This window comes from Pleurodeles waltl, chromosome 8, assembly GCF_031143425.1.
Source record: "Pleurodeles waltl isolate 20211129_DDA chromosome 8, aPleWal1.hap1.20221129, whole genome shotgun sequence".
Classification (NCBI taxonomy): domain Eukaryota; kingdom Metazoa; phylum Chordata; class Amphibia; order Caudata; family Salamandridae; genus Pleurodeles; species Pleurodeles waltl.
The window spans coordinates 164,473,927-164,495,973 of NC_090447.1; the positions used below are offsets into that span (position 1 = coordinate 164,473,927).

The window sequence follows — 22,047 nt, forward strand, 5'->3', positions numbered from 1 at the left end:
GCAAAGAGCCATGAGGGAGGGCCCGTCCAGCCCAGCCTCATCTGGTTGCAGACGGGTGCTGACAGGCCCGCTCTTGGCCCAGTCTTCACCCGGGCACGCTCCCGGGTGCGTCCCTTGCAGCAGGAGATTTTCTTGATTAAATAACCGCCTCTGGGCACAAGCAAAGGCTGTGGGCGGGCAAGTAAAGGGCTCTCTGGGGCCCGTAGTACTCCCTCACCCTGCTGAACTCCCATTTGCTTCATTACAGAAACCTGAATTCATCAATTAGCCCTCTCCTGTATTCTCACAGCATTTCTGAAAGATTTTAGGCTGTTTAGGCTGGACAGAGAATCAAAATTGGGAGGTGGAGTGGCCATTGCTTTCCATGATTCTATGAAAGTTGAGATTATTCAGTCTCCTCTTGCTGATTGGGTGAAACTGTGTATTTTTAAATTGAAAGCCCTCCTTGGCAATTCCTGCAAGGGCAATTTAATTTATTGCCCTCTCAGACCTAAGAAAGACTTCAGCCACAGGCCAGTTGGGAGCTTGGCACTACAGATACCTGCTATGGATAATTTCCTTCTTAATTATCACACTGAATTGGTCTCTGACAAGGAGGTTTCACTTTTGCTTACTGATCTTGAGATGTTAGGGATACATCAGAAAGTTATTGACCCTACACACATAGCTGGCCACACTTTAGACCTTGTGTTCACCAATTTCAGGTATGTCCAATTTGATCCTCCCAACCTCTTAGTATGGATAGAACACTATACCTATTAGCTTTCAGTTCCTAAGCAAGAGTAGCCATTTTAATCATAAGAGGGTTGGCAGAGAACAGGTAAGCCTTGGAAGCAGGTCACAACACTTCCTTTTCATCAGACTTCCTTGACCAAAATATAGAAAACAATCAAGATATCAATGCTGCCCTTGCTGACTTTCGGAGCTCTTTTTCTCTGGCTTTTGACACAGTTGACCCACTTAGAAGGTGGTCCCCTACTCTGCCAGACATCACAATCCCTGGTATTCTGAGGAATTGAAAACTGAAAAAACGATCTATAGAAGACTGGCGAGAAGTTGGAGTGTCACAAAATCTACCATTGATAAAAAGGCATATGAATTTGCATTAGGGAATTATCATAGGAAGATAAGAGAAGCGCGAGCATTATATACAATTAAAAGGACTGATAAAGCTGGTAAATTTGCTAAAGAATTGTTTTAAATGAATTTACAAAGCCTCATGCCTGCATGTGCATTATTCCTGCTTCACAAGCATTGTGTGATGCACTTTCAGATCACTATGATAGGAAAATCAAGAAAGATTAACAGAATTCCCCAAACTCTACATCAGAATTTGTTGCTCCACCCATTTATAACTTTCCCATCACAACCCAGTCACCCGTGGCTTTGCTTAAGGAGTTTGAGCCTAACACTCAAGAGCAAGTGTCTTAAATGTTGAGTAAAGTTAAATGAGGTTCACCTTCTGACCTTTTCCCCCGTATGTTGCGATGAACCCTTCAGCCTTACTCTCGCCTTCCATTCCTTCTCTGTTTAATCTTTCTTGGAACTCTGCAACTATGCCATTGGAATGGAAAGTGGCACAAGATACTTCCTGTTAGAAATGGGGTCTTTAGTTGGCAGTGGTTCGCACCCTGTCCAAGTAGGGACCCTCACTCTAGTCAGGGTAAAGGAGCAATACAGCTAGGGTAACCCCTGCTTGCCCCCTTGGTAACTTTGCTCAAGCAGTCAGGTTTATCTCAGAGGCAATGTGTAAAATGTTTGTACACACACACACACACACACAGTAACACAGTGAGAACACCACAAAAGTACCCCCACACCAGTTTAGAAAAATAGCCAAAATGTATCTGAATAAAACAAGACCAAAGCAACAAAAATTGAACATACACAAGCAAAGATAGAAATTTTCAAAGATTAGACTTCAATATAGCTTAGAAACACAATAACTCCAACTGGGGCTATCACAACGTCTTGACGGAGTCGTTCCCAACAGTCCGACGCCACTCGTGAGGGAGTGTGGGCCGGTCACTGAGTTATACTGACCCCAGGCACATTTCCTTTGAAAACGATGAAACAAAAATGCTGCATGGAGTCAGGGAGGTGAGGTGCCGCTGAAGTGGCGTTGGTTCCTTACTACTACCGAGGAGGTGAGGCGTCGATTTCTTACTGTTAGGCCGGGATGTGATGTATCGGTCTATTATGGCTGCAGGGGAGGTGAGGCTGCATAGGTGGTGAGGCGTCAGTTCCTTATGATCCAGCTTAGTTGATTAATCCAGCAGGTCAAGACGCGAAGCGGCGGCTTTGCGGTGTTGTGATCATACCACAGGTGCTGTGGCAGAGTCAGCTGTCCTGGACGTCGGGGGCACGACACTCAGGACTCCTGCTATGGTAGAACTTCAGAGGCACTGCAAGGAGTCAGGCCTGTGGTGTTGGTCGCGATCATTACACCCAGCAGGGACTACGGCTCCGGTGCATGCAGCGGTGCAGAGTCACACAGCGGTGCTAGTTCCAAAGTCACACTGGAGTGGATATTCTTGTTTTTTCTTGGTTTCACCAGAACTCACTTCCAAGGGCCAAGGGACTGGATTTGGCACCACTTGGCAAGTCAGGCCTTTCAGCAAAAAAGCATAGGTGCTGACAGATAAAGTCTTGGATGTCTCTGAGACTTCTAATAGGAGGCAAGCTCAATCCAAGCCCTAGGACAACCTTTGGAAGCAGGATATAGACAGCAAAGTCCAGTCCTTTCACTCCCAGGATAGAAGCAGCAAGCAGCAGGCCAACATAGCAAAGCAACAGGCAGAGTGGTAGTCCCTCCTACAGCATCCAGCTCTTCTTCCTGCCATAATGGCCTCAGTCCAGAAGGATTCTAAATTTGCAGGGTCAGGGGTCCAATATTTATACTCATTTCTTCCTTTGAAGTAGGCAAACGTCAAAGGAAAATCTTTCCAGTGCACAAGACCCTGCCCTTTCCTGCCCTGGCCCCAGACACACTCCAGGGGGATGGGAACTGTTCAATGTGAGGACAGGCACAGCCCTATGAGGTTGAAATGTCAGATCCTCCTACCACTCTAGCCCAGGAAGACCCATCAGGATATGCAGGGCACACCGCAGCTCCCTTTGTGTGACTGTCTAGAGTGAATTCACAAACAGCCCAACTGTCATCCTGACCCAGACATGTATTCCAGCAGACAGGCAGAGGCACAGAATGGTTAAGCAAGAAAATGCCCACTTTCTAAAAGTGGCATTTCCAAATGTTACCAAAAGATGTAGTTTTAAATAGTGAGACCAGAGACCCCAAACTCCGCATCTCTATCTGCTCCCAATGGGAAATTACACTTAAAAGATATGTCAATGCAGTTCCTATGTTACCCTAAGGGAGAGATAGGCCTTGCAATAGTGGAAAACAAATGTAGCAGTATTTCACTATCTGGACGTGTAAAACACACCAGTATGTTTCCTACCTTTTACATTACCTGTACCCTGCCCATTGGGCTGCCTTGGGCTTACCTAAGGGGTGACATACATGTAGGAAAATGGAAGGTTTTGGGCTTATGAGTGGGTGCGCTTGCCATGTCGAACTGGCAGTTTAAAACTGCACACACAGACACTGCAATGGTAGGCCTGAGACATGTTCACAGGGCTACTCATGTGAGTAGCACAATCAGTGCTTCCGTGCTGCAGACTCACTAGTAACATTTGATTTACAGTCCCTGGACACACCTAATGCTCTTTACTAGGGACTTCGTCATAAATCAAATATGCCAATCATGGATAAACCAATTGCCAATACAATTTAGACAGAGAGCACTTGCACATAAGCATTGGTCAGCAGTGGTAATGTGCCCAAAGTCCTAAAGCCAACAAAAACAGGTCAGAAAAACTAGGAGGAGGGAGGCAAAAAAGTGTGGGGATGACCATGTGAAAAGGGCCAGGTCCAACTCTTCCATTTTATAAAAAAAAAACAATGCTGATTTTATTGAGCTTGCCAACTATTGGCCTATTTCGCTCCTTCTCTTCCTAGGTAAGATTTTGGAGGCTCTTGTGAATAAACAATTCTCCTCTTACCTGGATAACCATCCCCTACTGGATCCTAACTAGTGATTGATGATAATGTCTAATCCATTCCCGAATAACCCCCATAGTCCAGGCTGCCTACTTTTTCTGCAGTTCTAGTTTGCTTTCCTGTCCAGAGTACCATACCTCTGAAAAGGGTAACAAACCTGTCCCTCTGACAAGAGCTTCTGAATTTCAAAAAGGGGTTACCTTCTTGAAATTATGATTTGCCCCACAAAGCCTCACCTGACTGGTTCTGGAAAGAGGTTCCCATTAAGTAAGAGTAGAAACAGAGTCTGTGGGAGAGCTCCCAGATGAAAGGTCTTCTTGCACTAGACTAGCACATGTTTAATATAAATTTTAGAAGGGCCCAGGTTAGTTATTTGCTATGAAATATTTATTCCTATTCTCACGCCTGTCCCACATTATCATCTACTGTGAGGCGCAGAGACTCTACTAGTGTGGCTGCCTAGCTTGTCTTGCAGAGGTAAAGCCTTTTGTGGCCTTCCACAATCCTACCTCCTTATTTAGGCACATAAGGCGAAGGTTTCGAAAGAAACAGCACTAACAGTGCTCCAATATTGTAACAATTTATGTGGGGGGGGGAAGCCTCTGAGGCACAGGCAGGAAGACAGTACCAGGAAAATATCAAGGGTAGGCAGAAGACTGACATATTAGGAGGATCTGGAATTCCAGAATGAGCAATCAGTTCAGGATTGCGATGTATTGAACCACCTGATGCTTAAACATAGGTTTTTCTATAGGCAAAATTAGTTTCTGTCATATGTGCTACTACAGTGATTTTGGCCGCAGCTTGCCAGGCTAAATGGAATGCCTGAAGTTTGCTTTTCTACCACTCATGTGGGGTGGTGTAAGTCTGTATATGACATCTACCTTTTATACAGCTGGCACATTTCTTGCAATATGTTACTGTGGTCTTACATAAAAGATGAATATGCCAACTACATTTTGCCAATGTTGTACCATTTTTAAGCATCAGTGCTCATGCAGTGAGGGACTGAATTGAATCTCCCAGTGCTCAGAGTCAATATTTCAGCAAAACCTAACCAAAACACATAGACATCTCAAACAGAAGTACTTTCTTACAGACATGATTGCCCATCTACTTTTCTTGTGAGTAGCTCAATGTCGAATAAGTGGTACTGATATAAGTATATTCTTTTTTCCAGATTCATTGACGTCTGCAATAAGAAATTTCACTCAGGCTGCCTCGGCATTTAACGTTCGGCTCCAAGACCTGAACCTAAATGAGTAAGTTTAGAAACGATGGCATGATGCACCCGTGTCCTCCACTCATTTTGACTTTTGCAAAATCGAATTAAATTGAGATTTATCTAACATAACATTAGCGCCCTCATTTTGCACACCTTGTAACTGCTATTAGAATGTTGGAAAGTAGAGAGCTTCTCATACAGCAAAATATAATTGGATGGTAAATAACAGCTTCTAGTGGTATTTGGCAGCACATTTCCAATGTTTCTCTTTGTGTTTCTTCCTGATTGATTTAGAATATTCCATCAACTAGGTTTAGAAAGTTCTAATAGCATAATGGACGTAATGCCGCGGGATTTACTTGCTGTTAAATACCCTAGTCTGCAATCGTTATCTACCCACAGATAAGGCATTTAACACGTGGTGTACCACATGCTTATAGGCTATAATAGCCTAGTACATAACTCACTAAGATAGCTAGGTATTTTTACAATCCGTGAGTAAACAGTAGGGCAAAGGCTCGACTCCTACCAGAAAGTGTAAAGTCCCACTCCCCTCTTACTTTTGACAATAGAATAACCTGATATTTACAAGTATTCTGTTACAACACCTACAATATAACAAATACAAGAAAAACATGGTAAATAAAGGTTTCACAGATCAGCTAACTGTAGTATTCTGAGTTTAAAGTTGCACAAATCAGCTAACAGTTCTACTTGAGTTTAAACACTGAAGTAAGATTTAAGAGAACGCATTAGAAGTAACTGTGAAATCTAAAACCCTGAAATGTACACCCCACATTGGAATACCAGATTTGTTTGAACAGCTGTCCCACTATAAACAACACTTCATGAAAGGTGTTTTATTCTTGAAAGTAAGGTTAACCTGTCCTCCACAACCCCTCCTATTCGCCAAACCTCCTCTAACAAAACAAAAATATTGACACCCATCAGGTTTCCGTTTTCATTCCTCATCATGCATTCACTGTAAAGTATTTTTTTTTATGCAAGAAGAATGTGTGCATGCATGTGTAGGCATAATTTACAATACTGAACCAAGACCTAATAGTTCTGGCTGTGAATATCTGAATAATATTACAACTAATAAATATATACCCAGGTGCAAATAATGCTGAATAAACTCCTTTTCAGTTATGTTTTCTGTTTGTATCTTGTGACGTTGTGCAGCCTTAGACAAACTGAAAGCAGATATGGCAAATGTTCATAATAAATGTAGAACACCATTCAGAAAAAGTGAAAACTCCTGTTCGCCTTTAACACTTACCTATCATTTAACATTCAAGTCTTTTAACTTTTAACTTGATGACCGTGTCAAACACCTAACGTAATTTGTAATACAGTGGGGCACGTTTGGAAGAAATATATAATGACATATGCTTCTGTGGATTTACAGACACATTATTAATGACTTATTTCATATTGTTCTTGAAGAGTTAATTTACAGCTCTGCTGAAATAATATTTTTCTAACAAACATAAGAACTGTGGGTCCCTTTCACATAAAGGGAGCACTGTGGGTGCTAAATGTAGGCTTGTGGCCTTATTTAGAGTACGGTGGATGAGGTACCCTTTCACAAACATGGCGACTAGTACTACAAGGGCATTGTAGCCTATGGAATTTGTAATAGGGCGGATAGAATATCTTCCAAGCTGTGACAGAGTATTCCATCTGCCAGACTTTAAACAAGGGTCTGTGTCTCTACCACAGTTTTGGGCTGACCTGTGTATTAAATAGTTGAAGAGCTAAAGCAGCACTATTTTACCACCTTGGGCAGTGGTAAATGGTTGCTTGTCATGAGAACTTTAAAATAGTGTGCTGCTTTTGGAGTGAAGTGTGGAAGCATTTGTTGACATTTCTAAAGTAAACAGCAGAATAGAAAACATCTCCAACCTCCAAATCATGTTTTCTTAATACAGTGGTTAAAGGTGTTTGAAGCAAGTTTGACATACCACAAAATGTAGTTGTAATCATTGTGTTATGTTTATTCACTTTTCCCATTTCCCCTTTGTTAACATATATAAGGCATTACTTCTACAATACAGTTGCCTGCATTTAAACAAGCTGAGCAATTTGGCAGCTGCCTTGCAGAACAGGGGGCCTACAGTACAAAGCCATTTTCCAGTTCCAAACCTTGTGATTTGAAAATTCTTAGGGTTTGTAACCACAGAATGACGTTTTGTTATGTATTAAACCCATTTTGCAATTCAATAAACTGTTACTGAATTGCAAAATGGATTTAGAAATTCATACTAAAATGCTGTTTGAATGTGTGTTGTTTAGGGCGTATCTTCCAAATTGCGTTTTGAAATGCAGTTTATCAATATTTGCTACTATAATCCAGTTGCAAAGAACATAGAAACTGACACAGGACTTGGGGTGGTAATCCATTCACAAAAGGAAAGGAGACATTTAAAACATATTTAAAAATGTATTACAGACATTGTACGTTGTGGTCTGCTGACACCAGCTGGATTCTATTTCTGTGATAGCATCCAATTTGAGTGAGTGACATTGTGCGACCGACCTCACGTACAATAATAAGAAAGGTCAAATCACTTGTCCCTCATTTGCATATTCACACCCATTTCTACTATATTAGTAACTCTTCATTTAATTTCCCTATAATTTGGTGAACTTTCCTTCCATTGTAACTTGTTGCATTTTATTTATGTATAATAAATAAGTCATTCTATCTTTTTAAGGAATATTTTTTTTGTGGCCTCAGAAATACTAACTCATTTGTAAAATGTTTGTGAATCACTTTACAGCTGAAGAGCATCCCAAAATTCTGGAAGAACCTGGGTTGTGTCACGCAATATGTAAATATTAACAATATTTCAAGAAAACAAAACATATACACTTTTATCAATTGATTCCACATAGTTTTAGATTAACTAAATGTTTGATGAACTAAGCATCCACCAGCCTCCTGCTAGACTCAAGGGTTTATATGAAACTCACCTGGTTTATGCATTTCTTTATGTCCAATCTAGTGTTATTCTATTTAAAATGTAATGTACCCAAATCAAACATCCTTTCTCAAATAAACGTTACAAAATATAGAGGCACTCATAAATATCCCTAGTGACATGCACAAAACTCCTCGGAGGCAGATTCATTTGGTGAATTCTCAAGACGCAGGCAAGGCTGCATGTAGAGCCTGGGTGGTGCTCTCCCACAAAGCACTACAAGCATTTGCAATGCAGTGGATCTCGCATTTGCTTGCGTTAGAGTTATTAGCGTTGTAAGCTCCTAACTGGACTTTTATTCAGCATAAACTGAAAATGAAAAGTAAAACAGTTGTACATAAGCGAGCCGATTCAAAGCGCTACGGCATGAGCATGAAGGAGATATACAAAAGGAAAAAGAAGTTCGCTCGCAGTCAAACATATTGGCAAAAGTCCAATGATCCATGTAACAGGGTTGATGTTCAAGGCGGTAACCAAACTGCCCCAAAGAGGGACAAACGTAAATCATTTACCAATGATAACAAAGGATTTCTGAAGGGCAAGCCCATGAATGAGCGATAGTGATTGGCGTGAGGAAGGTGTTGTTAAAAGCCCAAATAGATAACAACATGTCGGAAAAGCAACACTTGCGCGCTCCTGTGCTTGACCTAAAAAGCACTACATGCAACACCAACAGTCATTTTTTAGCTGATGACACCATCATGGGACTCTAGAGACAGGATTTTGACTTTTTTGTCCTCTTAACAAGGTTGAGAGTTTAGTGACGTGCTTATACCGAAAATCATGCCCAAAGAATTTGATCAGGCATCTTAACTACATTCTGCTTTACAGGCATAATGAGCTACCTTGCCTCAAAGAGCAACTCTCAGGCTTATGATCGGAGGTTAATCGATGATAACCTGAGGGGCAGCCTCTCCATCAGTCCAAGGATCAACAGCCTCTCCTGCAGCTCACGCAGAGGTCGCTCGCCAGCAGAGACTCTGTCATTTGAATGATCGCCACTGACACGGGTGGTGATCTGCCGAGTCCGAATCGAGGAAATGGATCGAAACACCCTTCCACATTTTTGACATTGGTAAATTGAAGATCATAAATTGGGTAACAGTAACAGCGCATAGAAAGGGCAGAAGTGTGATCTGAAGCACTACATATGAAATAATTTGTTCCTAAAAGACCACAGGTGAAATGTTTAACATGTCAGCACTATCAGCGGTCTGTGAAAGGCACACTCCAGGGTTAGAGTAGGTGTTTGGGACCAGGTCAGACACACTGATTTGGACAGGCAGGCCGTGGGGAGCTCTCCGAGCAGAAAGGACAAGTTCTCTCCTTTTGCTGTCGATTTTTTTGCCAGACCATTCATTCCTTAAAAGGTTTAAGCTTCCAAACAGCTATAGACACTGCTGGGATGGGATCGCTGACACCAAAATACCCACTGTCAGTGGCGCAACAAAATTGGAGGGGACCTGCCTGCAAATTACATGGAGGGGGCCTCTCTATGTAGTTTCCGGAGTCAGTCAGGCCAGGTGCTGTGCTGAGGGGACCCCTTGGAGCTTGCCCCCCCAGCCCCAGGTATGTCAACTGGCCTCTTATCTTATTGCTAGTTCTATTATTCACCCTCTAGTGACAAGCAAAGCCGTGATTCATGCAGAGCCTGTGGAGGGCTATAAAATATTAAACACGCTGGAAAATCGCCACCAGAAAACTTTCCACATACACACACATCACTGTGAAGAATGCCGTGACTGTGTTTAAAAAACAACAAAAAACGTGCATGATTGTGCTGTGCAAAACCTTGAATTCTTGATGCAGCGCTAGGATAATGAATAGAATTAACCTAGTAGTCATACAAAGTGCTCGATTACTGCCCTGTGAGACTGCGCTGCTTACGAAATAAAAAGAAAAAGTAGTCCAGAAATCATAAGGAAAACATGGAGCCTCGTATGCTTTCAGTAGTTGGCCGATGCGTCCAAGGAGGGCTAAACACCAGAAAAGGCATGATGTATGCATGCTTTTCACTAATAAAATCAAGCAAATTTTAAAAGGCAAGCCCACGAACCAACCAAAGTAGTGGGCATGACATGGGCGTGCTTAAAAGCCCACAGAGAGATTACAACAGGGGCCAGAGTGCTTGTCCACTTGACCCTACATTTTTTTTGCTTAATGCACACTCTGTGGATGGTTGCCTGGCTACGGTCTCCAGCCTCGCCTACTTCCAAATGCACAACAGTTCCCAGCTCTCTCCTTCTCTCCAGGAATGTTGTGTGTTGCACTGTGTTGTGGCTGTTTGCAAACTCTTTTGAGCACACAGGCAAACAGATGCAAAGTACTATCACACTACCTGACTCTCAAAACCGAATGGCTGAGTTTTGACCAGAAATGTCAATTACACTTGCAACAAATCCAGCAACAAAGCTGAAATGGCTGACCTATTGCAATTGTATGTGTGTGACCCTGTGGGCTGGTCCAAAATGTGAATAGTGCTCACAGAGTGATGGCTGAAGAGGGCTACCCTTTGCTAATCCATGTATTACGTTATGCATCATTTTTCTTTGTTACAAAAGACTGCAAACCAATAAGTCTGTATCCAACGATCTTAAAAGGATTTATTTTTATTACTTGTAATGTCATTCAAATATGTTAGTAAGGACTGACATCATGAGAAACAGCCCAGAGTAGTGGTTGTGAAAAAAGTAAAATGTGTTCAAAGTGCTCTTGTTATGGTGCAGCGTACTTAAAAATTGTAATTTATACTCTGGGGGTCATTCTGACCCTGGCGGTCACGACCGCGGGAGCACCGCCAACAGGCTGGTGGTGCTCCTTTGGGCATTCTGACCGCGGCGGTACAGCCGCGGCCAGAAACGGAAAGTAGGCGGTGTACTGCCGACTTTCCGCTGCCCAGGGGAATCCTCCATGGCGGCGCAGCTTGCTGCGCCGCCATGGGGATTCTGACCCCCATACCGCCATCCTGTTCCTGGCGGTTTCGGCCGCCAGGAACAGGATGGCGGTATGGGGTGTTGTGGGGCCCATGCCAATGGCATGGGCACTGCAGGGGCCCCCGTAAGAGAGCCCCACTTTGAATTTCAGTGTCTGCTTAGCAGACACTGAAATTTGCGACGGGTGCTACTGCACCCGTCGCACACCTTCCACTCCGCCGGCTCCATTCGGAGCCGGCTTCCTCGTGGAAGGGTGTTTCCCGCTGGGCTGGCGGGCGGCCTTTTGGCGGTCGCCCGCCAGCCCAGCGGGAAACCCAGAATAACCGCGGCGGTCTTTTGACCGCGCAGCGGTATTCTGGCAGTTCCCGTTTGGCTGGCGGCGACCGCCGCCAGCCAAACTCGGAATCACCCCCTCTGTCTCTTTGTACCATGTATCTACCACTTCTACCTGTTCTGCCATTTTACCTTACTCCCTACCTTCCTCACCTTTGCTGCTTCCCCTCTCAGTCTTCTGTAAGAGTGGTAGCCATAGAGGGGCATCTGCAGCACTACCAATGAAGGGATAGTAAAGAGCTAAAACAATAATAGGCAAATTCAGCCAGCCAACAACAACAACACCTTGACATCGGCTGTGCAAAGTCTTTGCGCATGGAAACAACGGCAACTTATAGCACATCCCTCAGTGTTTTTCAGTGCAGGTGGGTACCATTTATTTTCATCCATAAGGTTTTACAAACTTGCAGGTTTTTCCCTTTGCAAGTGTCCTGTCAACCTGTGCAAATGTTATTTTTTCCATAGTGAGATAATGTCCACTGTAATAGTGATCAGATAAGCCATAGAGGACTCCTGCGGTGTGATTCACTCTGTATGTTTGAAGTATAACAACATGCTCCAAAATGTCTACAAAAGTTTACTCTGCAAGTTTATTTTGTGCTGAGATTATTTTATGCTCGGTAGCATTACAGAGGAGAAAAGAGTAACAGCTTTCTGTGAAGTATATCTTTTACTGTGCTATTTTTGAAGGGAGGAATAGTGGCTTTTGGGCAATGTCATGAGGGCATTATGCTATATGTGTTTGGTTTTGTTACGTTTGTTCCTTGGTTTCTGCTACTCTTAGATTGCCTATAGAGCTAAGGAGGGCCTGAAAAGGCGAACAGGAAAGACCTGGAGATAGAGAGGAAAGGAAAGAACAGAAGAGGGATAACAGGTGCTTTTGTAATTGGACTGACCTTCCCAAAACAATTCCTTCTACTTAGATGGAGCAGCAGCATGTTACAGGTAGTGTTCTTAGACCTTTGAATGCTTGGTATTGTATGAAGAACCACGAGAATAAAGAGGGAGGATGGGGCACAATAGGATGGCAGGAAGTTAGAGCGCTCTTGCCCATGAAAAGCTAGATAGCTAGATAGATAGACGGACAGATAGAGAGATAGACAGACAGGTGGGTAGGCTAGATGGAGCCTTTGGGAAACAGAATCAATCAGTCAATCAATGCTTGTAAAGCACAACTACTCACCTGTTTGGGTCTCAAGACGCTTGGCGGGGGGCAACTGCTTCCATGCCTTTGTGGAAGTTGTGTCTGGCTTTGTTGGGTTTGTTGGAGAGGATAAATTGGGTGTCGTCGGCATAGGAGATGATGTTTATTCTGTAGCTTCTGAGGAGGGTGGCTAGCGGTGCCATGTAGACGTTAAACAACGTGAGGCTGAGGGAGGATCCGTGGGGCACTCTGCAGGTGGTGGATGTGGGATCTGCGAGGAAGGGGCGAGCGTCACTCGTTGAGTTCTGCCAGAGAGGAAGGATTGGATCCAGTCAAGGGCCTTGTCTCTGATGCCGGCTTTGTGGAGTCTTCCTATCATTGTTTCGATCAGTGTCGAAATAAAAGACTACCTCCTTTACCCATCTCTTGCATTGCAACAGTGAGGCCTTTGTTGCAGCCCCTCCCTAACCAGTCTATTAACATGCGGGACCACAGCTAAAGAGGGAGGAGGTGATGTGCTGATATTAGGTGCTTTATCCTTGTTTTCATAAACACACTGGTTTCTGTGGGCCCTGGGACATCAAGGTCTAAGAAGACATATTGTAATGGGTGTTAAATGTTTGACTCTAGCACTTGCTTTATTTAGGCTATTTTTGTCTGGCCTTTAGGTTCTCAAGGTTTCCCTCTTCATAGCTTGCTGACTGCTCTTGGCACGAGAGCGTTTGAATTTGTTAAAGAGTTCAGCTTGCAGTATTGATTTTGGGACAAGTAGAAGGTTTAGATTATAGAACTTTGACTGATTTGCTCCGGGGTGACTGGGGCAAAAGTAAGTAGGCACATTCGGAGGTTTGGGAATTGGGACTAGTACACTGGTGACGCAGTAGGAAAGCCTGGTCTTGCAGCATATTACGGAAAAAATACTTTGTTGGCAAGGCAACTGACAGACATCTTTCTAAAGTAGATGCTTCGGAAGCAAAAGTAATACAAAAAATACAATGTAACGCGTTACCTTTCCAGTGTTGTACTTTTGAAATGCTACTGTCCAATTGTTCTGACTCTTATGATGACATGTGGAAAAACATATTTTGGTACATAACACCCCTGTCACCGAAACATAAACATACACATAACTACACCCCACACCCTTTGACCTTGACCCTAATAACGCGTCCAGCCCTTATAAATTACCTGTACCTGGACACGTTGGAGGTCGGTGGATCTTTTAACCGAGTCGGGCTCTCCTCATCCTAGAATAGACGAGTCCTTCAGATCAATAATCAGTAACTATTGTAATCAATAGTCAATACTTAATTAATTACCAATATATCACATCAGAAATCAATAACGGTTTGTAATTTGGCGCATCATGACCTTTCAGTCATGAATAACCACACCAGTTTATTAAAAGTTAGTGAATTTATTTCCCTATATTAACAAAGCTAGCACGATGTATATAAGTCTCAAAATCAAATGATATATGTAAATGAACATTGCAAGCTGTCCATAGCGGCGAAAGAAACGCAATCTACGCAAAATCTGGATAATAATGCACTCAGTTATTGCAATACAAATCACTAATATAACTAACTGTATTTGACTGATTTCATACATTGGTCAGCATAACAAGATTTCAAATCAGCATGGTGCATCAAATGAATCCCTTGACTAACCTCTAATTAGCATTGGCATGTGGGACTTCATGCAAAACGAATTTAGTCAACACAAATTTAGAAAACTTCTAGCTAGGACCCTATAAAAATAGCAGTTGGTACCTAAAAGGAAAAACACAATGCATAATTCATTTATCCTTTCATATTTACCAAATACAATCAGCATTCAAGGTACCGGTTCGTCCTTCAGGTACCGGTTCGATCAGCATGGGGCAGGCTTCGAAAGGGGCAAAGTTAAGGGCAAGGTCCCTTGCAGCGGCAAGGAGAATGGGGCAAAGTTACTGCATGGGCAAGACGGGGGCAAGTCGAAATTAAAGTCTCTAGGGTGAGAATTCTTAAAGTCTCCTTCTCTCAGATAGAGAAAAGAACATCAGGGTGTCGTCCAAAATGGAGTCTGGCATCAGGCTTCAAACTGTCATCAAGGAAAAAATGGCTGACTTCTCTTTGTCCGGTGGGTTTAAGTAAGGATCATTCCAAATTCTGCAGGGTCTTCCATTGGAGGGTTCATAGGTTGGCTTCAAATTGTCCAATGAAAAATTGTCTTTTACTAGAACTCATTTATGCATACATTAGCCTTGGAGCCTTGGAACACAAGTTGTATCATGGTTTGCCAATTATTTCTGGTATCTGTACCTTCATTGTCCGCACCTGCAGAGACTGACCTTGTATAAAAGGGGATGAAACCGGCCTAGTACGAAACCTTGGAGATAAGTGTATTAGTCATCTCTGCTGGAAAAATACAACTTCAAGCAAGAATATATGTTTCATTAGTTCAAGGAAAAGCCACGCAGTTAGAATTTGAGACCAGGCGACTAGGCCAAAGCCTGTACTAAATTTAAGCTAAGCGAAACAGTTTTCAAACAAGAAATCATGGCATACATTTGCAATTATGACGGATTACTACATTTTCAATACTTCATGATTAATAAAGCTCGTTTACAATGATGGCGAACTACCCCGAGGGCACAATTTCCCTCGTACATTATTTTCTTTTACTAAAATCACACCACGATATACGTTTTGATTATGCGATATATATGAATATATGTCAGACCTTCTTTTTCTGCGTCATCAATCCCTCCTCTGATGACTAATTATGTCATCACATCTAATCTACCCACAAATTTTATTCCATTAAAATTCTGTATAGTAATTTGGCACTTCTGTCAATTCCCTCTTTCTTTTAGTCCCTTTTGATTTTTCCCTATATATCTCCACCATCTTGTTCTCTATTTTCTCCTCTCCCTTCCTTTTGTTCCTTGCTTTTAATATTTTAATAGCTTTCCATATTCCCCAGGGGCCTAATAAACAAATTAATACTATTAATATTCCCTTTACTATTTTTAATGACAATCCGTTCCAAACGTTGCTGAGCCAGTTTCTCACAGAAGCAAATCCTTTTCCAACTTTCTCCCAAACTCCGGGCTCTTTTAATTCCTTAAAATCTACACTTTCTTTAGTTAAATTTGTAAGCATCGTTCTAATTTTTCCACTACTGTCTGGTATATATGTACAGCAGTGACGTGTACCAAGCATTTTGCAAACGCCGCCATCCTTTGCTAAAAGAATGTCTAAGGCAAGCCGATTTTGAAGAGTCATGGCTCTTTCTGCAGCAAGTTCAGCATCCATCAGGATTATAGCTCCTGAAAACTTTGTCAGCATGTTATCCACAATAGTAGACAACTTTCGTATTTTGATTGAATTCAATATGACTCCTACTGAAGGAATCAATGCTCCAAATATATCTCCTACCACACCAGAAGCTGTCTCTCTTTTCTGAACATGATGTGATTCGGACAGCCTTGGAAATTTCTTTAAATCGTCTAGTTGATAAACCTTTGGTAACACTATTCCCAAATAACATCTCCCATATCATCCTTTAGGAAGACGATAATAGGCATGAAGTCCACAAATGTAATATATTCCAGGAATAACTGGGTCTTGTCCATTCAGCATGAACGTCCACTTAGGTTTAAACGCATACGTGTTTTGCATTCACTCGTTCCCACAAAAATTGTGTCATAATATGATTCAGCTCTATATATACAAAATTTCCCAACGTGCATTGTATCTAAAGCTATTTTCCCTTGTGTCTTTATTGCGGCAAACGCATAATTATCTACAGATGTTCTTTTGTGTAATTCCCTCTCTAATCTTTCCTTCATTTCCTGCCTCCTATCATCAGTGCGGTCTAAAAAATTAATTTCTACTGGTTAAAGCAAGCATGTAAGGTTCTCTCTATGTGCGTGAGCTGTGTGAAAAGGTGACATTGGTTCGAAGAATTCCCTCATTAATTTTGCATACCAATCTCTGGCGATTTTACTCAGGTGCCCTATTATGGGGACATATGCAAAAGTAACATCATAATTAGTGTAGAAATAATGAATATTCTTTTGATCGTAAAATCTGGACGCTATAATACTACATGTAATTCCATATGTAAGAGGCATGCTGTGATATGTTACCCCTTCCACCACTGAGGTAGGTATTTGTATACACACATAACAGTCTTTCGCATCCATGGTCTCAACATACTCACTCAGCAAGCGATAGAAAACGTTAGATGAAAGTTCCTTTTTATCATGCAAGTGTCTCTCGTCTTGTTCGAGCCTTTTCAGAGCTGTTAGTTCAGTAACGATAGTAGGTTTAGAAGTAATAGCATCATTCTTCTCATTCTCATTCTTACCATGCATTCCAAGAACTATTACTACAATGATTAGTACGCATGCGGTTATTAAACCTATACACATGTATTTACAACACTTCATTTTACGCCCCTGTGTAGTAAAGCTAGTCATGATCTGTATAGAATCAGAGAGTTGAAGACACCTTATCAAAGAGGTTTTGCAGGTATTTACAAAGCTGAACGAGTTCAATGTTCACACAGTTTTCTTTAGCAGCTTTTGTCTCTTATCGGTTAGCAGCGTTGTCTCAAGATCGGTTTAAAGTCAATCAAGTTGGCAATGTCTTAGCCGGTTGAAAGTCAATCGGGTAGTCAATGTTTTCAATCGACAGAGTCCATGAGGTTTTTATTTCCAAAATGAAGTTCTGCCTCCTCGTTCTCAAGACTGAGGGATACGAATTCGTCTGACCAATCGTTATTGGCTACATATGCCCACTCCGGACCGGAATACCTTCTGCTCAGTATCCTTTTTCTTTTCAATTTTGCATCTCTCTTTGATTCTTTCTCGCTGGTACTTTCCTCTTTGGCCAAGTCCTTTTCTTCACTTGGTGCCGGTACTACAACAGACACTTCCTTTCTTTTCTCTTTCACTTTCGGCCCTTCACTGTCGTTCGATGTTTCTCTTATTCTTAGTTTTACTGGCGATATGGTCTGTCTTCTTTTTGCACTGGGTCCACTTGATGGACCTGCAGCCTCTTCCGAAGGAGTTTGAACAGTTTCGCCCTGTTCTGTTTTGTCTTCTCCCTCTGGGAAGTCAATCAGGTTCTCCTGTTCTTTTCCTATATCGTCTGCTTCTGGGAAAGCCCTCCTCTGATCAGGCTCTCCTGTTTCGATCCCCTTGTCACCGTTACTTTCTTCAGGCTCTTTGTCACTCTCAGCTGCTTCAGGCTCTTTGTTACCTTCAGTTGCTTCGTCGCTTTCTGAGGCTCCTCCTTGGTCTTCCCCAAGTGAATCAGTTGCTTCGTCCTCAGAAAATATTTCTCCCTCCTCTATTTCTGCCTGTTCACTTCTAGTTCTTTTTCACTCTGTCTCGGTGCTTGGTACTTTGTTATCAGGTGCTTGTGACTTCAGCGCGTCAACTTCCTCATCTGTGGGACACAATACTCTCTTTGTGTGACTGGCGTGAATCCAGTTGGGAACCCCCGCACACTTCACAGCGGTGGTAGTCGTTAGAATCACCTGAAAAGGTCCTTTCCAATGGGGTTCCAAACACGACTTCCTCACGTGCTTCTTTATCACAACCCAGTCGCCTGCTTTCAGGGCGTGTCCTGGACCTTGGATCGGTGGCAAGGTGGTTGCCTCCACCTGGTGAGAGAAAGAGCGAACCACATCAGCTAGACCTTTGCAGTAGTCTAACACCATATCATCTGTAATATTCAAAAGAGCATTCGCGGGAACTGCTGGGAGTCTCATGGCCCTGCCCATGAGGATCTCATGCGGGGACAATCCAGTCTTTCTGTCAGGGGTGTTTCTCATTGACATTAATACCAAGGGCAATGCGTCAGGCCATTTTAAGTTTGTTGATGCGCATATTTTCGCCATCCTTGATTTCAATGTGCCATTCATTTGTTCCACTAGACCTGATGCTTCAGGGCGGTAGCTACAATGCAACTTTTGCTCGATGTTCAGTGCTGCACAAAGCAATTTTATTACTTCGTTATTGAAGTGACTTCCCCTATCTGATTCTAAAGAGATCGGGAATCTGAAACGTGGTATTAGCTCTCTCAAGAGTAGTTTTGCAACTGTGAGGCTGCATTTCTGCGTGTAGGGTATGCTTCAATCCAGTGACTAAAAATGCACACAACCGCCAACACATACTTCAAGCCTCCATGCACAAGCATCTCAATGAAGTCCATTTGCATCCTGCTGAAGGGACCCCCTGCTCTTCCAATGTGGCTCAAATTTACTACGGTTCCCTTCCCTGCGTTCATCTGTTGGCAAATGACGCAACGATGGCAAACTGCTTCAGCAACTTGACAGAATTTGGGGTTAAACCAATCAGTTTTAAACAATCTAATCATGGCATCCCTCCCAAGATGAGCCTGTCCATGGTAAAATCTTGCTATCTGTGTCAAAAGGCTGTTTGGAAGAACAAATTTCCCTTCACTTGAAACCCATAAATCATCCAGTCTCTTTACACATTGTGATTTGGTCCATGAGAGTTTCTCATCCTCACTGACATCATTCTGTAAGGATTTCAATTCGTCCATTGTATCTATAACCTTTAGAGCAAAGATTTCGCTTGGTTCAAGTTCTGGTTCACTTATCAAATTCCATTCATCCCTGAGCAATATACAGTTCAATGCGCAAAACCTTGCGACTTGATCCGCATATCCATTTCCCAGGGAAACGTAGTTTTGTCCCTTCGAGTGTGCACTGCATTTTACCACTGCTACCTCTCCTGGTAATTGGATGGCATGTAACAATTCTCTTATTCTTTCACCATTTTTCACTGGTGATCCTGAAGAGGTCATGAAGCCTCTCTGTGACCACAATTGTCCAAAATCATGCACTATTCCAAACCCGTACTGGCTATCAGTGTAAATGGTAACCTTCATTAATGCAGAGAGTTGGCAAGCTCTAGTAAGGGCTACCAATTCGGCTACTTGTGCAGAGTAAACTCCTTGAAGCCAAGATGCTTCCAGAACACCTGTTACCGTACATACAGCGTATCCTGCCTTCAATATTCCCAATGCATCTCTTAAACATGAACCATCAACAAAAATTATTTGATCGTTTTCTTTCAAATGGGGTATCTTTGATATCAGGTCTTGGTTTGGTGCAAAATTCAGTCACCTGAAGACAGTCGTGCTCGATGTCTTCAGCGTTCTCAATTTCGGCATTTTCAGTGGGAAACAAGGTTGCTGGATTCAACGTAGTGCACCGTTTCAGCTGCACATTAGGTGATCCCATAATTATCGTTTCATACCTTGTGAGTCTAGCACCAGTCATGTGCTGTGTTCGGGAACGTGTCAAGAGTATCTCGAATGAGTGAGGGACCATGACTGTTAAAGGGTGTCCCATCACTATTCCTTCACTCTGAGTGAGGCTGATACCAACTGCGGCTATGGCACGCAAGCACCCTGGCAGTGCTCCTGCGACCGGATCCAAAGTAGCTGAAAAATATGCTACTGGTCTGTTTACGCCACCATGGGCTTGGGTCAAGACAGACAAGGAACATGCATCACGTTCATGACAAAACAATGTAAAAGGCTTTGTGTAGTCAGGCATACCTAAAGCTGGAGCCCTGCACATGCATTCCTTTAATTCAATAAAAGCATCCATCTCATCTCCTTTCAGCTCAATTTCATCCAACGCATCTTTCTGGGTCAATTTCAGCAGAGGTTTTGCTAGAGTTGAGAAGTTGGGAATCCATTGGCGACAGTAGCTCACCATTCCCAAAAACTTCCTCACCTCCCTCCTCGTCTTTGGGGGACTCATTTGGAGTACGCTTGTTATTCTTTCCTTCATTATTCTACGTGACCCTTTCTCTATTTGGTGACCCAAATATTTCACTTTCTTCTGGCAGAATTGTAATTTTGAAGGGGACACTTTGTGTCCATTCCTTCCCAAGTGGTTCAATAGGGCAATGGTGTCAGCTGTGCAGTCACTTTCTGTCTTGGACGCGATCAGTAAGTCGTCAATGTACTGTACTAGGGTTGATTCGAATGGCAACTCCAGTGCTTCCAAATCTTTCTTTAGAATCTGGTTGAAGATTGACGGTGACTCCGAAAACCCTTGAGGGATTCGACACCAACTGTAAACTCTGTCTAGAAATTTGAAACAAAAGAGAAACTGGCTGTCCTCATGAAGAGGCACAGAAAAGAACGCTTGTGATTAGTCGATAACTGAGAACCATTCAGCATCACAAGGAATTTGAAACATTATCACAGCTGGATTCGGTACTACAGGACAACATTTTACTATTATGTCATTTATTTTCCTCAAATCCTGAACAATTCGGACCTTTCCACTAGGTTTTATTAGTCCCATTATTGGCGAATTACATGGACTGCTCAACACTTCTTTCAGTACTCCCTGCTTCACAAACTCATCAATGAGCTGGGCAACTTTTATGAGGGTGTCTTGTGCCATGTGGTACTGTGGGGTCTGGGGAAAGGTTACATTGGGTTTCACAGTCACTTTCACTGGTTCCACTCCTTTCACCAATCCCACCTCTTTCCGACTGTTTCTTGTAACTCAGCAGGAATGTCTGCCTCAGTGACCATTGGATAAAGGGTAATCAGGGGATACTCTTCGTCGACAGTTTCCACTTCGTCCCCTCCTACACTGTCCTCTTCCTCCCCATCGCTGCTTGTCTGAATTTTAATTCCATCATTTGAACACATGATTGAACATCCCAATTTGCACAGTAGATCTCTCCCTAACAATGATATCGGGCTTGAGTCACACACCACAAATTTATGTGACCCTCGGTAGTTGCCAATTCTGACTTGTACTGGGTCTGTGATTGGGTTCGTCAGGTATCTATTTGCCACTCCCACTACTTGAACTGTTCTCCCTGAAAGTGGCAAATTTGGTACTTCAATGCTCCTGACAGTGGAACGTGTAGCTCCTGTGTCAACCAAGAATGAAACGCGATGACCCATAACTTTTCCCTCCACATACGGGCCCTTTTGATCAACTTCCAAAGATGCTGCAAGCACGCAATTTCCCTCCTCATCTGAACTTTCACTCTCCCATACATCGTTTATTCCATTCTCACTGTGTAGTGGGAATTGGTGTACTGTGTCATTTTGACTCATTCCCTGACCCGCAACCTGTTGAGGAAGCATTGCTTGCTGCTGATTCATTGGTGCTAAGGGTATTTGCATTTGCTGATTAGGTACCATGGGAAACTGCTGTTGCATTGGCTGCAATTGTGTCATTTGCACACGGGGCATTTGCACCTGTTGCAGTTGTATGGGTTGTAAACCCTGCAGCTGGTTTATATTGTTTTGAAAATTTGGATTTGGACCTCTCAGTTTCGGTCCTCTCATAGTTTGGAA

General features: G+C 42.7%; 1 protein-coding gene across 2 annotated transcripts in view; it reads left to right on the forward strand.

Annotated features, from left to right (window-relative positions):
* Positions 1-22,047, forward strand: part of LOC138249850 (glutamate carboxypeptidase 2-like) — a 477,831-nt gene that overhangs the window by 386,476 nt on the left and 69,308 nt on the right. For both annotated transcript variants that reach the window (XM_069204011.1, XM_069204012.1), the window contains exon 17: positions 5,244-5,325. In XM_069204011.1, coding sequence (XP_069060112.1) covers positions 5,244-5,325 — 82 coding nt within the window. The remainder of the gene's footprint in view (positions 1-5,243; positions 5,326-22,047) is intronic.